The sequence below is a fragment of the Phocoena phocoena genome, chromosome 11 (assembly GCF_963924675.1).
Source record: "Phocoena phocoena chromosome 11, mPhoPho1.1, whole genome shotgun sequence".
In the NCBI taxonomy this organism is placed as follows: Eukaryota; Metazoa; Chordata; class Mammalia; order Artiodactyla; family Phocoenidae; genus Phocoena; species Phocoena phocoena.
In genome coordinates, this window is record NC_089229.1 from 99,339,880 (window position 1) to 99,356,572 (window position 16,693).

The following is a 16,693-nucleotide window of genomic DNA, read 5'->3' on the forward strand; positions in this document are numbered from 1 at the left end:
TGGTCCATGCTAGGGCTAAACTACATAGTTCCTAGTACGTTACTTGGCACTTAGTCTGTGTTTTATGTACATGTATTGTAGAAAGTAATGAATGATTCAGTCCATGCGGATTCCTATCTCTGAGCTTTTGCTTATGCCGTTCCCCCTTTCTAGAAAATCCTTCCCACTTCAAGTCTTATTCCCTCCAAGGAGCCTTCTCAAATCCCCAAGCTGTTGGGCTCCTATAGCGCTCTGGGCAATCTCTATCTTATCACTTACAACAACCACCTTCTAACGAAATTAAATATTTATTACCTGTTTCTCCTACTTAATCAGAAGCTTCAAGAAGCCAAAGAGTCCATCCTAGTCATCCTTATCTTACCACCACCTAGCACAGTGTTCTGTGTAGTATGCATTTCATAAATATTTTTCAAACAGAATGCTCTCTTAAGAAGTTTCTGGAAGCGTTAGCCCTGTGACACAGAGGGCCCGGTTTATTTAGTCTTGTGTTCCCATTAGAGTGGCCCAAACTGTCCTGAGGTCTCATTCCCAGACAAAATCCAGCGGAAACAGCCTTCCCACCCGAACTTTCTCCTTGGCTGGAGGGGTAGGACCGGATGTTCGCTGGGGTCCCTTACTGTCCTCTGATCCCCCCGATCCAGGGAAGCCCCCAGCAGAACAGACTGCCGAGCGTGTGGCCTCTCCTCACAAGGTCTTTAAGGTGGACCCTCGTCCTCTAGGATGACTGGACATAGGAAAAAGAACCCGTGACCTTTCAGACCACCTCTTTCCAATACACTTCTCTCTCCTTTCACCACCTTTCCTTTCTGCGCTTCCTCGTTCTCCCAGCCGCTCTCCTCCTCCTCTTTCCGCATCTGCTTCTGCTCTCCTACCGGTCCCACCGCACTCGCCCGGTGCCGCTGCTTCCGCCCGGCCGGCTTTCCCTTTCTCGCCAGATCCCGCTCAAGCACCCCGGGTCCCTTCGTTTATCCTGCTCCTCTGCCATCCCTGCAGGAAGCCGAGACTCCTCACGAAGCTTAGAGGTGGGAGGGGGGGGAGGGGTGGGCCCTGGCGCCGCGGTCCCGCCCCTCGTGCGTGTGTGAATGTCTGTGTGGCGGTGACGCGGCGCCGGCGGAGAGCGAGGCGAGCGGATCGCCGGGGCTGCTCGGCTCCTGCGCGCCCTCGCGCTCCCCGCCGCCCGCCCAGGCGCAGGCAGGGCGCAGGCGGCGGCGGGCGGCATGGAGAGCTTGCTGGAGAACCCGGTGCGCGCCGTGCTCTACCTCAAGGAGCTCACGGCCATCGTGCAGAACCAGCAGAGCCTCATCCACACGCAGCGCCAGCGCATCGACGAGCTGGAGCGGCGGCTGGACGAGCTAAGCGCCGAGAACCGCAGCCTGTGGGAGCACCAGCAGCTGCTGCAAGCCGTGCCTCCGCCCGGGCTCGTCCCCCCGTCACCAGCCCCGCTGTCGGCCACCCCGGCCACCGCCGCCTCCGGGGCCCAGGAACAGCTCCGGGACCACGGACAGCTCCCGCCCACCGCGCCCGAGAAGCCCCCGCTTCAGCACCACGGACAGCTCCTGGCGCAGCCCCAGGCGGGCCCCAGCGGCAGGGCTCACGCATCCCAGCCGCCCCACCACCACCCGGCGGGGCCAGGGGCCGTCGCCGACAAGGAGAAGGAGCGTCCCCCGAGCTGTTGCGCCGCTGCTGGAACCCTCCTTCAGCACAAATCCCCCGCCGCCCTCGGCAAGGGCGTCCTGAGCAGGAGACCCGAGTGAGTGGGGAAGGCGGCACGGGGACCAACGTGCGGGGAGGAAGGGAAGCAAACGGGCGTGAGGAGGGGACAAGGGGGAAGTGGGGTGCACCCGAGACTGAAGGACTAGGGCCTTCAGTGTGCTTGCGGGGAGAAGTGTGTCAAGGAGGCTTGGGGGAAAGGAGGGAATGATATCAGTGTCTGAGAGGGCTTGGGAGGTGTTGGAGCAAACGGGAGTATCCCAACCATCACTGAGGGCAAAGGAGGAAAGAAATGAGGGTTATTGGAAACTGGCAGATTTTAAAGGGGACAAGACTGGGGGGCAGATTAAACTGAAGAAAAGAGAACAGTTGAAGAATCTTTTCAAGTTAGGAAAAATCTGGATGGGAGTTTGGGTAGTAAAATTATTCGAATGGAGAGTGAGCTATGAAAAAGACGGAGGCTTGGCAAAGAGACATGTTGAGAGCTTTGAAAAGGGCAGGGTCCAGGAACAGTAGACCTGGGGTCTGAGGGGATTCAGAAGGCAGAGCACAAGGCTGAGAGGCAGGATGATGTGAGGAGGTGGGGGGCTGGAGACAGAGGAAGAGGAAGGGTGGGAGAAAGCGTTTCCCAGAGGAACAAGGTGGCTCTTTAAGTGATGCAGTGGGAGTCCAAGCCAGGAGTGGCTCATTTGGACACGCTTACTCTGCTCTGACCTGAGTGGGCACCTTTCTTCTGAATGCCCACAGACCCAGAGGGGTGCAAGGTAACAACCCACCAGGCCCACAGAGGGTCCCTTTATAGTGTCAGGATTCAGTCTGGTTATAGCTTTTTCCTCTGACTCAAGGAGGATTTCTGTGCTGGGTGTTAGCAATCGTGGAAAGGGGATAATGATGAGAGAGACAGTTGGCTTGCGGAGATGGTATTTGGGTGGAATTCCTGTTTAAATCTCTGTTGTGGCTGGTGACTGCAAACCTTGCTTCCCCTCGGTTATTTGGTGATGACTGGAATCCCGTGTTAGGTCCAGAGAGAAATATGCTCATTAGCCCCTGATGAGAAACTCTAGGACTTCAAGCTCTTTCTTTATGCCCAATGTCCATGAACTAGAGATATGGGGAGAAGAGATGAAAGAGGATTGGAATATTCTCTCCTCTGTACTGGGAAGGCTGTGACCAAGTCAGCTTCCTTTCTCTCATTAGACAGGTGATAGAAGAACACCTCACGGGAAATCAGAACCTAGTCAGCGCCTGCCCCTGACGATGGGGATGCTAAGGGAGTTGGGGGAGGGGGTGGGAAGGGTGGAGAGCCAAGAATCACCTTCAGCAGCCTTGGCGTGCCTTAGTCTAGGGCTACTTGTGAAGATTTGATGTAGACTCATTTTCTCCTCGCATCTACTGCAGAGTTAGACAAGTTGGGTCAGGACACAGGATAGATTGGACCAGAACTTCGGGTCCTTAGGCAGAAGATCCAGGATGATCTCGCAGCATTTGATGCAAGTCCCAAGAAGATGTGGTTTTCCTTCCTACCTTCCTCAATGGCCCATTTGCCCTTCCTTCAGTTTAATGGTTTTCTTTCCTTATCTGGCAGAAAAAGCAGAAAGTCAGTTTTCCCTCAGTGCCCCTGGCTCAGTAAGAGGCAAAAGGCAAAAAAAAAAAAAAAAAAAAAAAAATGTGGCTTTTTCCCCAAATACGGGCAGCTATTCCATTCCATTTCCCGGGGGTAGCCACGGCTTCGAGGGAACTGTGCTTCTTCACCTGATTCCGCTCCTCATGCCCTTTGGTGTCTCCCTCCTCCTCCACCACGTCCCCACATTCTTTGCATCCCTTCAGGGGACTGTGTGGGCAAGACCGGTTGAGGAAAGATCATTTTTCTTGGATAAAGACTTTGCTGTGGCCCCCAAGGTGGCTTAAAGAGCCCAAACTCTCCTGCTCAGGTGCTCTTGCTGGGAATCCAGGGATTTTAGGAATCACCTGGATTCCTACCCATCCTCACATGTCAAAACTGGAGAGAAACCGTCATGTCCTCATCTTTCCTTCTCCCTTGTCCTGCTTTTGCTTCCCAAGGGAGCAGAACAAAAATAAGTAGTTAAGATGGTGGAAGAGAGTGGAAGTTTTGGAAATCTTTCACGCGGGAAGTTGTGCCAGGCACCAAGAGGTTAAACCCAGCAGTAACTCCTTCCTTTCTCCAGATCCTCCAGCTTTTCCCCCCTGCTCCCCAAGCCCGGACACCCAGAGACTTAGGGAGCTCAGACACGCATGCCTCCTCACTCTTCCTGCAGCTCCCTCCCCACTCGCATGGGAAATCATGAACATCAAGGCGGACTGAATGCCCTTTGGATCACCCATTTCTTCCCACTGTTTTGCTTAACTTCAGTCCAAGTTTCCCCCCCCCCCCAGAATCTCAGGAAGGAATCATCTTTGCTGACTACGCGTTTAGCCCCATCCTGCTCTCCACCCACGACCCCAATTTTGCACGTCTTGTCCTCCTCTGCCCAGCCTCTCAGTGGTGTAGGGCTAGATGCAGGCGGCCGGCAGGGGCACCTCTCCATGGATCGGGTGACATAGGGAGAGGGAGAGCTGAGCCAGCAGCCCTCTCCCTGGGGCCTCTCCTGGGGATCTCCCTGATGAATCAGTTCTCTACTGGGCATGCTGATGTAGGAGGAAGAGCCAGCGGAGGGGGTCCCTGGGTCATAATTTTGCTGAAATCTGTTCTTACTTCCCCTTCTCTGGACTCATCAGGTTGAGAATGCAGCTCTGGTGAGGTTTCTGAGGGTGCATGAGGGTTACCAGGGGCCAGGCAGCGTGAGACGCATTACCTCACCGCACAGCTTATCTCTTAGCCCCAGAACTCATCTTCCTCCCCAAATCCAGGAGACGCAGGAGCCCTGGGGACCCTGGGGCTGGGAAATAATAGATTGTTTAGTTGTCATCAGATCTGCATTAACATGCAACCTGGCCTCTCTCCCTCCTTCAGCTGAGGGAGCTACTGAAGGTGATGGCCTTGGAGGTCTGGCCAAGGAAGCAACAACGCGGGTGTGGGTGAGCTCAAAGGCATCACGGAAGAACAACACCCGAGGGGTTAAAATTCTTTCTCTGCTGCTTCCTGGCTCTCGCTAAACTCCAGCCCCCACTGCCTTTGCCTCTTAATGAGAGCAGCAATCTCGCTTCCTCCTCTTTATTTTTTCAATCAAGGCTCACAGCATCTACAGAATTGATTATCCCTTTCCTGGCTGGAGCCAGAGCCTCAGCTTGACCTGGCAAAAATCCCCTCCGCGTCATGGAAGCACGTGACCTGACCTGAAGCTCCCGGCTTCAGTGTGGCCACAACTTCTCTGTCTGAGCACACGTTGGCCCACCCACCCAGCCGTGCATTTAGAGCCAGTGGACCCCAGTGTCTGCCCAAGTCCCCAAGCCCACAGGCAGGGGATTACTGGAAGGTGGCAAAGATTCCTGCCTTATAATTCAAATTCAGCACCTACCCTGGGCTCCCTACCTCCAAGGCGTCGTGAAGTCCGAATAGCTCCCGCGTTCTCCTCTTCCTCCCTTGTCTTTCTTTACTCTTTCCTTCCTCTTCCTCCCTACTTTCCCCCTTCTCCTTTTCCTTCCTTTGCTCTTACCCTCCTTCCCTCCCCTCAAATATGTTCCCTCTCCTGTATTTTCTTCCTTCCATCCTTTGCTTCCATTTAAGCTGCGTAGGGAAGTCTCCTCCTCTCTGCTCCCACCCTAAGCGTAAACTGAATCTTGAGTCATCTTTTGAGCACCGCGGTCTCATGCTACCTGGAGGCCAGGGCACGGCCGGAAGACCCCTGGACGTGCTTTTTAGCCTGTTGTCTGAGATGCTGATTGGAGCCGGCATCTCTGCTCCTACTGAGTCCGGGTTGTCTGCCTGGAGGTGGCAGACAGCAAAGAACGGCCCCTCCTGGGAGCTATTAAGAGAGTACGACGGTCTGTCAGTCAACTCTACTGTATCAAGCGTCCGGTCCGTTCAAAAAGATAGGAGAGGTGCCGACAGCCCTTTGCTCAGCACACCCGAGACACAGACCTAGAAACACCTAAATAAGTGGAAGCAGACTGCAGGTGCCCAGAGCCATCCTCTATCAGAACAGAATGGGGTTAAGAGGGTGAGCGTACACAGCACTTTCAGAGCCCAGAGAGAAGGTTTCCTTGGTTGGCGTCAAGGGCTTATGTCAAGAATAGCGAGAACCAAGGAGAGCTGGAAGGGGGACGGAGCCGGGAGGAGCCGATCCACAGAGATGTCTGTGCTACGCGTGCTCACCATCCCACCCTCTGACCTACAGCCCCTCCCCCCATCATCCCTCCCCCGACCAGGCTAAACCCATCAACGTGGGAAGGAGATCTGGTGCCGGGGTCCTTTCTGCCTTGCGGCCGAAAGCCCTTCTTGCTGAGGAAGCAACGTTACTGCCTGGCTCCCTGGCCTGCCTGTCCTCCTTCTCTTTCCTGTCTCAGCGAGGAGAGAACTTTGGGCTGCTCACCTGGAAAAGGGGCCGAATGAAGGCTCACCGAGAGGAGGGCGTGGGTGTCTTGTGCTCACTCAGCGGCTGGTACTGAGCAGGCACTGGTGACGATCTGCTGTCCCCTGCCTCTCCAAAGGCCTGGACCAGCATTTTTCCCTCCCTCTCATCCAAAAAGAAACCAGTCACCCCAGCCTCAGGAAAACCCGACGGCCTCCCTGCTGCTCGGCAGCCCGTGTGCCTTCCTCCCCAGCCATCTCCTTCCTAGCCGGAGCCCCTCCTGGGCCCACACAGTCAGCACCAGAGGCCCTTGCACAGGCATTTGGCGTGTCTTCCTCTTGGCCTGAAACCCAGTGGGAGGAGCAGCAGTTGGTCCTGCTGATTCAGCAAATATCTATGCAGCCTGAGTTTCAAAGAACACTTATGAAAAACGGCAGATGGGGGTCAGGTCTGGTGGGGGGAGAGTGAAGGAAAGGGAGGGTGACATGAAAAAGTGGGGAGAGCCAGGACAAGCAGCTGGACCCTGGTCTGGAAAGAGGCCTGGATCTTGGATTGAAATCCCACGTAAGGGGTTTCTTAGTAAGAGGTCCTGGGGATGCTTTCATTGCATCTGGCAGATCCCCAAATGCAAGGCCATCTGGCAGGATCTCCGAGGCTTGGGCCACTGCAGAGCCTTCCTCCTCTGCTTCTGGAAAAGCACAAAGCGCGGGTTCCCACACGGGCTGCTGAGGGTTTTTGTTTTCACGCAGGAATGGAGTGGTCCTCTCCATTTCAGGCAATGAGGGCATTAACAAACAGAAAGGGGCAGGAGTAGAGCGAGGGAGAACTTAGGCTGTTCAGGCCAAGAGGAACTTAAGGAAACCATAGAATCACAGAATTTTCAAGATCTAGGTGGTTCAGAACATGGGCTTTGGAGGTAGGCGTACCTGGGTATGAATCCTGCTCTACCAGCTGGGACACCTTACATTCATGGTGTACCTTCTTTAAGCCGTGGTTTTTTCATTTATGATATGAAGAATAATATCTACTTTAAAGGGATGTTTTAAACTTTTAAAATTAGATAGTTTTTTTTTTTTTTTTACTGTTTCAGGCACAAAGTAAGTGCTCAATATATTGTAACATTTCTATGGATAAAGAAACCAGGGCCCAAGGCTCATCCAGAGTTAGACCATAGCTATCCAGGAGAATACAGGTTCAGCATCCCTTGAGGAATTCTTCCAGGCCACCTATCTGGAGTGACCTTTCCTCAACCACTCCCCTACCTCTGGACAGTGTGCACCCAAGCTATTCCAGATATGTGAATGGGCGCTTGCCTTAAAATGCAGCTAGGCAGGACAAATCACCATCCCTTAGTGATCTATAATGAGGTCTCACAACTGTATAGCTGGGAAATGCTTCCTTAAGCCCAACCTAAATTTCTTCGGTTGCATTTTCAGATTGTTTGCACTTCTCTTAAGGACACTGAAGGGATCTGAGTTACCACCCAGCACCCCGTGGGGATGAGAATGACCTCATCCATTTTCTAAATGGGGAAACTACAGTCTCATCTAGTACGCAGACGTGACAAGGACAAAAGTGGAGAGTGGGGGACTGGAGTCTGAACCAGGAGATTGCCTCCCATTTGCTGGAATGAAAGCTAAACCCATTGCTCCAAATTCTTCCATCCCGGGAATGGAAAGGACAAGGTAGAACCGCACTTTGCAGGACTCTGAGGTCAGAAAGTGAGACAGAACAGCAGGGAGGGGCCGAGAAAAGGGGAGGCCTGACCCGACGTGGGGTTCTGGTGGAGGCTGGGGGGGAGGGTGGCTGGAGGAGGACTCTGATTTTCCTGGTCAAGCCCAGAGGGTAAAGGAGTTTCTTCTCGTAAGGACTCTGTTAGATGAAATACCTTCTAGAAAACACAAAACAAACGGAAAAGAAAGGGTGGCAAGGTGGTCGTGGCTGTGTGTGTGTGTGTGTGTGTGTGTGTGTGTGTGTGTGTGTGCTGGTGCTGAGACACGGCGTGGGGCAAAGGCTGTCGTGCTGTTGCTGTTTGGAATATCCCATCTGGAGGGTTATGTAACTCTGTGATGCTAATGCCTGGGCTGTGCTGAGTGCTCCCTTTCCTTGCCAGCTGGGGCCCGGGCTCTGTGGACAGGGAGCCTGCAGGCCTGTCCAAGTCCCGAGAAGTGCCCCCCTGCCCCACACCCTCACGCTGTATGGTGGCAGGTCATTTCCTCCGGGCCACAGCTGCAGGGGCTGGAGGGCCTTAGGAGCTGGACCAGGGTCCCCCAGCCCCTCTGGGGAGTCAGGTGAACGTCAGAGCTGGAAAGGTCCTGTTAGGTCATTTGGACTGAACTTCTCATTTGGCAAACGAGAAAACTATGGCCCAAGACAGAAGCGACGAGTGCTTCCAAACTGGTTAGTGGCCGAACTAGGTATAGAACTCAGCTTCTCTAAACTCTTCATCCAGTACTCTCAATATAGTGGGGGACCAAGAGGACCAGTCAGGACTGCTCCGTGGGTGTGCGTGGCCAAACTTACCGTGAGTTTTGGGGCCTTCAGGCATTCCACGGGGGTCTCGCTGCCTTCCAGAATATCTCGCCTATGCCAGCAATTCTACACGTAGAGATTCCTTTGGGTACTTCAAGGTTATCCCCCTTGTTAAAATGCAAATTCTCCTAGGACAGGAGAAAAAAACAACACATTTGGCTCTATTAGACTGTTGCACTTCAGCATGAAAGAGTTCATCTCAGCAGTTTCTGAAGGGTGGGTTTGATAAGGGAGGAGGATGCCTAGCGGCCAGGGCAGCAGGCTTATAAGGCATTGAAGGGCTCATGGAGGATGCTGTTGAGAGTCTAAATGGTCTTCACCTCCACTGTATTTTGCAGAGAATTAGCACTGCCTTGCCTGGGCCTGGTAAGCAAAGGGCAGGGATCCAGGGCACTCACTCCCACACTGGCTTGTCTTGAAAAAGTAATTATCTGGGCTGGAGAAGGAATACTTCCCCAAGGAGCTTCATGTGTAAAAGTCATAACACAGGAATTTAAGGAGCATCCTGGTGCTTGGTAAGCACTTTTGATCCTTTCTAGGCTCTTAAAATAATTTTTTATTTTTTATTTTTTTGCGGTACGCGGGCCTCTCACTGTCGTGGCCTCTCCCGTTGCGGAGCACGGGCTCTGGACGCGCAGGCTCAGCGGCCATGACTCACGGGCCCAGCCGCTCCGCAGCACGTGGGATCTTCCCAGACCGGGGCATGAACCCGTGTCCCCTGTGTCGGCAGGCGGACTCTCAACCACCGCGCCACCAGGGAAGCCCTTAAAATAATTTTTTGGGTGGCAAAATTTCACACAGCTCTATTGGGGTTTGTCATGGTGGGGATGAAAAGCATGGGGGATGGAGGCCAACTCAACACCTAGTAGGTGTGTGATGAGTAATGCTGGAAGGAATAAACTCTCAGTGCGTAGAGCACAGGCAGGCCCATCCACGCTTGAGTGGAGGGAGGCGGTATGGAGTCAGGGCTGAAGAAGGTCTCAGCTGGAGGGAGCCCCACCAGGGGGTGGGCTGTGCTCTGGCCCACGAGCAGTTTCTGCAGCTGAGCACCTGGGAAATGCTGGATCAGAGGCTTAGCTCTTAAGGCCATCTGGGGAGCGAGGGGGACCTGGGTGCCCCTCGCAGCTAACAGATCCCACCTCAATTCTACCGGTGAGTATGGAGAGCCCTCCTCCCGCTCTGCCCCCAGCCTCCGCCCAGTCCAGTCTTTAGCCTGGGAAGCTGCGTTAAGAATGAAGCATGAGGGACCTCCCTGGCGGTCCAGTGGTTAAGACTCCGCACTTCCACTGCAGGAGGTGCAGGTTCGATCCCTGGCTGGGGAACGAAGATCCCGCCACGGCCAAACAAAAGAATGAAGCATGAGAAGGCCCTTGGAGTGTTTCACCTCAGACACCCACACACACGGCCTGTCAGCAGGTTGAACCAGAAACGGAGAATGGACCTATGAGGATGGGAGGGAGAGGAAGCCGGAATTGCGGCCATGTCTCCAGGTAGAAAGAGACAAAGGAGAGCTGGATTCTGGGGTCCCACTCTGGCCTGGGAGAATCAGCACCAGGCTCCAGGCCTCTCCTCTTTCTCTGCCAGGCAGTGGCGTCAGCTCTGGTCAGGGAGACGTCAGGACCCTGCCGGGAGGCGACGCCATGTGAATCCGGCATGGCTGCGTTTGTGGGACTGAGGGGGTGCGTCTGAGTGTGGGTGAGCGTTTTCCTGACTTGGGCTGGGGGAAAGGGGTGAGGATCCCACCACACAGCACAGGCCTTCCTTCTCCCTGTCTCCCCACCCCTGGGGCTCGTCACCCTGTCAGGACTCTGGGTTCCTTCTCCTTTTCTCTGCGTGCTTGTTTCTCTCTTCTGGCCAGCCAAGTCCTCCCGTCTGTAAAATGGGGCGAGTACAGTACCTCCATGCCCCGTGTTCTACCCCTTACTCTGCCTCGAGCGTGAAGGAGACCTGGCCTCTGGAGGCTGTGAGCTCCTGGGGAAAAGGCTGCCCGGACGGTGGGCGGCGTAGGGGTCTAGTGACGCATTTTGTTTGGAAGGTCAGGTACCAGCAGCAGCAAGATGCATATGCCAAGCTGCAGCGTGATCTTCCCTGCACCCGACTTGGCCTGGCTGCGGCCAGGGACTGGCGCCCACGACCTCTCTGGGCTGGACAAGTCAGGTCAAACCAGCTGTCCCCCTGCCTCCAGCCTGGAATGCACTCCCCATCCCAGCAGAGAGGCAAGGGAATTCCACCATTTCTTCTGTGATAAATGATTCCCAACGACCACAATTTTCATTCAACACATCAATCCAACACAATGATTATTTAAAACAGCAACAGCAACAAAAACTCTGCAGAGCAGTTGGGAATCTCTTGCCTATGTCTAGTTTCAGCGTTTCCAGTGCACAGTCTGGTCTTTACAAACGGAGATGCCCTGCTGCTTCCAAACCGGCTGGTTGGGCATCTTGGACATTCCTGGAGCTACTCAACTCATAAGAGCCCGTGGGTGAGGGCCAAAGGGAATTCCAGAGGCAGGTGAAGGCACCGTGCTGCACAGCACTGGATTGGGGTGGGGAGGGAGCCCGGAAGCTAGACTGAGCCCAGAAGCCAGGACTCCCGAGTTCCGACTGCTGTGTCCACCCTCACAGACCCCAAGTGTGAGCTTGCAGCAAACCGCTCCCCCTTCACTGGGCCTTGGTGTCCCCTCTGCCCAATGGGGACAATCAGTCTTTGCCCACCTTTGGGCCCCTCTCTGCCCTCAGTTCACTGAGTCTGTGGCAAAGCAGGGCTGTTCAGAGGCTGCTAGAGCAGAAAGCACTTACCTTAGATGGGCAAAGTGACTTCCAAATGGTAAGAGCCTTAGGAAGGGAGCTCAGAATCCACTCTCCATTTCGAGAAAACAAAGGAGACAGACCCTGGGGCCGGGTGTAGGGCGGCCAGGCCCCGCAGGTCGGGGAGGGCGGGGTGAGTTCTGCGGGGGCTTCCCGCTCCAGCCCCCCAGGAATTTCCACGGGGGCCCCCTCTGGACATTGGCGCGTCAACAGCTGGAGGGGAGCGCTAAGGATGCAGCCCCCTCCTCCCCCCGACTCGCCGGGAGCCTGGGGAAGCCCTTCCGCGGGCGGCGCATCCCACGGGCTCCGCGGGGGCGGACCCAACGAGCCGGGCTCGCGGCTGCGTGGGCGGCCTGGCGAGCTGCGGGCGGGCGGCGCGGGATCTACCCGCCCACGCGCCCCTCGGCTCTTCCCAGCGGGGGCGGCAGAGTGAGCCCCCACCCCCGCGCCCGGAAGCCGCGCGCCCGGCGCCCATCCCGGCGTGGAGGCTGCTGAGTCACGCGCCCGGGAAGCGCGGCCGCTGCTCCCCCATCCCCGCACTGCGCGCCCGGGCCCCGTGGGGGTGGGGAGGGGCGCGTCTCGCGGGTCCGCTGCTCCCCTCCCCCCCACCCCCGCGGCCCTCCCCGCTAGCCTGGCGAGCCGCCCGCCCACGTCGTCTGGGAGCATCCCAGCCGCGCGCCTCCCGGGGGAGGAGCTTCCGGGCTGCGACCCCGCCCCACACCCGACAGGCCGGGCCGCTGCCCGAGGGTGCGGGCGCTGCGGGCGGGACGTGCGCTCCTGTCCCGGCCTCCGTGGGCCACTGCCCGGGTTGGGGGGAGGGCCCTCGCCTTGCTGGGGGAAGCCGGGATCAAGGTGGTGTCGGGGAGGGCGGGGTGAATTCTGCGGGGGCTTCCCGCTCCAGCCCCCCCCCCCAACAGAACGGAGGTCCAGTTCTACCGAGCGTCCACCTCCCTAGCCTTCCTTGTACCCGAGTCACCCTGGCCAGAGAATCCGAGCTCCGTCTTAGCCTTCCATATCTATATTTGTATTTTGTACAAGTACAAATCTTCGAGTTCTGGCCCAGCCTGTGATAACCATAGTGGCCCAGAAGGTGGCCTGGGGCTTGAACCCTGACTCGGTCATGTACTAACTGTGATCCTCAGCAATGACAGCCTTGGCTTCCTTGTCTGTAAAGTGGGGGTAGGATTAGTGATAACCTCCCAGGACCGCTGTGAAAATTCAGAGTTGATGCCAATAAAGCACTGAGCAACCCAGGCGCAGTGGGAACTCGAAGGACAGCAGTTATTCGGGGACCCCTCTGGCAGGAACTGGGCCAGAAAGTGATTTTTGAAGGTGGAGGCTTCCCGAGGGCTCCGAACAGGCCTCCTCCTTCCCTCCCTGACAGCCTCTCAAATATTCGAATACAGTCATTCCCCCTCCCTGGCCTCCTGGACGGCTCCCTCCAGCCGCCTCCTTTTCTTTCTCCTTTTCTTTCCAGTGAGCACACTGACGCCTACACTTTCTGCTCCACGTGGGTCTGGGGGTGTCTCTGCCCACCTGGTCACTGGCTTCTAGCTCCCAGAACATGGCAGCTGGAGACAGCCCTGTGGCCCAGGAGGTGTGGCCCAGCCAGCGTGGGGGCAGGGAGAGTCCCCTCCCCTCCCCCTCCCCTCCCCCCTTCCCCCATCCCCTTCCCCATCCCCTCCCCATCCCCTCCCCCTTCCCCCATCCCCTCCCCCTTCCCCCATCCCCTTCCCCATCCCCTCCCCCTTCTCCCCATCCCCTCCCCCTTCTCCCCATCCCCTCCCCCTTCCCCTCCCCATCCCCTCCCCCTTCCCCTCCCCATCCCCTCCCCCTTCCCCCTCCCCATCCCCTGCCTCTTCCCCTTCCCCACCCCAGCCCCTTCCCCTTCCCACCCCAGCCCCTTCCCCTTCCCTCCCCATCCCCTTCCCCTTCCCTCCCCATCCCCTCCCCTTCCCCTCCCCCTTCCCCCTCCCCTTCCCCTCCCCCTTCCCCCTCCCCTTCCCCTCCCCCTTCCCCCTCCCCCTCCCCTCCCCCTCCCCCTCCCCCTCCCCATCCCCTCCCCCTTCCCCCTCCCCATCCCCTCCCCCTTCCTCCTCCTCCCTCCCCCCAGCGTTGGAGGTTCTGGACCCTGCCTGGCTCTGGATGGCACCTAGGAACCCACTGGCTTTCTCGGCCCTGGGCCACACAGATGGGACCTGGCAAAAGAGGTCAATGAAAGTCCCTGGGCTCTTTCTGCTGTCTTCCGCTTCTGGCCACCTGTACTTCTGCAAGTGGCTTTCATTTTAACACCCAAAGAGCTGAACTTTTCACATGGCTCCGTTTGTTTTCATTTTGTTAATCCGGTTGTGTTCTTTTTAAAAGTTAATTTACTCTTTTCAAACAGGTAATACTTCGACATAGTCCAAAATTTGAAAGATGCAAGTGTTCTCAGTGAAAAGTGTCTCCCTGCCCTTGTTTCCCACCCACTCACCCACAACCCTACCCCCATCCGCTATCCCCAGCAACTACTGTTAGAAATTTCTTGTGCATCCTTCCAGCGATAGTCTATGTATATTCAAGCAAATATATATATATACTTGTTTAGATATGTGTATGTTTCTTTTTACACAAATGGTAGTATACTATATGCCACTCTGCATCTTGTGTTTTTCCCCCCCACCCAATAATAATCTATCCTGGTGATCCTTCCATATACAGTATAAAACGAGCTGTCTCATTCCTTTCAATAGCTGTAAAGTATTCCATTGTGTGGCTGTCCTTTCTTCTCGTCTGCTGAGCGTGTAGAAGGCAAGCTCTGGGTAGCCTGCCTCTGTGTAATCATTTGGGGTGGGCTTTTCTGAGGGTGGGGTGGGTGGTGGATGGGTAGGCAGACATTACCCAGGGGCTCCATTTGAACTTGGCCCTCCAGCTGCGGACCTGCTGCTGGAGCCTCCTACAGACATTGGTAAATTGCGGTAGAAATAAGATTAAGGGAGCGGGCTTCCCTACCTGAAAACGCTTCACCACTCTTCCAGCTTGGAAGAGTTGTCTGCAGTCCTCAGGGCTGGGGGAGCTCCCAGGATATTATAATCTGGTTCAAAATGAGCTGAAAGTGAGTCCTACAGCCCCACCTCCTTCAGGAAGTCTTCCTTAACTGATCTAATAAACAGAGTTTCTCATTGCCTCTTCCCCTACTTCCCACCCCGGGCTGAGCACACTCCAGTTCTTGCTAAGGATGAAGTTAATTCTTCATTCCTGTGGCTTAAAAGTGCTTGTTTTCTTCTCTCCATAAGTATATGCTTACGGCATCTGTATTCCTTCTTTCACTTAACAAATATTTAACGATTATCTGCTGTGTGCAGTTACCGTGCCAAGTACCAGGGAACCGCAGTGAGCAAAAAACCCCACATCCCTTCAGGAAGCTTATGGACAAAAAATCAACTAGATTAAGAATGAAAACAGAGTACGTCTGATGGGATAAGTGCTCTGAGGAGAAATAAAACAGAGCAAGGGGGCCTGGGAATAAAGGGATTTGCAATTTCAGACAGGGTGCCCTGGGCAGGCCTCCTGGAGAGCTAAGAGAGCACCTGAGAGGTGCCCTGGAGGAGGGGTTCTGTGCCATCTGGGGGAGGAGGTTTCCTGGCCGAGGCGGGCACAGCACAGAGGTGAGTGAGGGAGCCTGTCTAGTTGTTCAGGTAAGACAGGGGCAGAGGGAGCGCAGGGAGAGTGGTCTGAGGTGAGTCAGAGACTTTGGTGGGGTGGAGGGAGGCTGGGGGCGTGCAGGGCTGCAGCAGATCCTGTAAGAGGTTCTCACCTGGTATTTCCAAGTCCACCGGGCAGTGTTTGGAAGCGCGTGGGGACGTTTTAGCTGTCGCAGTGGCTGCCAGGGTTAAGGGGGGCAAAGCATTGCTCTGCTGGCATTTAGTGGGCAAAGGCCACAGCGAACGCCCTCTAGTGCTCAGGACCATTCCCACAAGGAAGAGTCTTCCTGCCCCAATGCCAGCGTTTCTTGTTGAGAAACACTGATAGGGCCTTGGAACCTATTGTGAAGAGTTTGGCTTCCACATTAAGAAAAACTGGAAGCCAGTGGACGGTTTTGAGCAGAGAATGCTTCAAAGGGACCTCGGCTGCTGGGTTGAGAATAGACTTGAGGAAGAAGAAAGCCAGCCGGCAGCAGGGAGATAAGGTAAGAAGTGGTTGCGGAGTCCAGGCACGAGATGGAAGTAGCTTGGACGAGAGGCCGTGGTAGCAGGTGGGGTAAGCAGTCAAACCAGCAGGACTTCCTGCGGCGTTAATGTGGGTACGAGAGGAACAGGAGTAGAGGATGAGTCCAAGAGTTTGGACTGAAGTTACTGGAAGGATGAGACGGGGACATCTGAGGGGGTAGAGTTTTAGCCACGCTAAGTTGGGGATGCCTGTTGTGAGATGTGCACTGGAGAGGGCTGGCAGGTCTTTGGATGGACTGGAGATAAAAATTTGGGAGGGCTTTTAAAGCCTCAAGGCTGGATGACACCACCAATGAGTGAGAAGAGAAGACCACAGAGGGCCGGTACGGAGCCTTGGAGCACGTCGGTGTCAAGAGGTGGGGATGGGAGCTGAGAAAGAGTGTCCAGAGGGAGCAGCAGGCAGCTGGAGAACCACGTGGTGTCCCAGCGAAGAGGGGTCTCAGTGAGGACGGTACAGCAGAGTCACCTCCTGGAGAGGGTGAGCAGGGAGGAGAGTCCCTTGTGCAGCATGGAGGTCATCGGTGACCCTGAAAAGCACAGCTTGGGTAGAGCAAGGGGCAGGGTGGAAGCTTGATTGGTGTGGGTTTAAGAGAGAAGGGAAAAGAGATTTAGACAAATCAACCCCGGGTAAAGTGTGGACCTTGACTAGGTCCTAATTCAAATGAAGCAACTGTAAAAAGACATGTTTAAGGCCATCGGGGAAATTTGAACACAGATATTGGAAGTATTGTTACTTTAGTTAGCTATAATAATGATACTGTGATATCTTTTCAAAGTTCTTACCTGTTTAGAGATACATTCTGGGTGAAATGGTATTATTTCTGGGGTACACTTTAAAATACTCCAGCAAAAAAGATGGGGGTAGAAGACTGGCAAAAATGTATGTTTGAAATTTCTGTAAAAGGAAGTTTAGAAGGTGACAGAATGGGAGGGGCTGCAGAAAGTGAGTATAGAAAACCCTACG

General features: G+C 55.2%; 1 protein-coding gene across 1 annotated transcript in view; it reads left to right on the forward strand.

The window, feature by feature from the left end:
- Positions 1 to 1,217: 1,217 nt before the first annotated feature.
- IQSEC3 (IQ motif and Sec7 domain ArfGEF 3) overlaps positions 1,218 to 16,693 on the forward strand; it is a 95,698-nt gene continuing 80,222 nt past the window's right edge. Inside the window, exon 1 of the mRNA XM_065887188.1 lies at positions 1,218 to 1,750. Within this exon, the coding sequence (XP_065743260.1) occupies positions 1,218 to 1,750 (533 nt within the window). The remainder of the gene's footprint in view (positions 1,751 to 16,693) is intronic.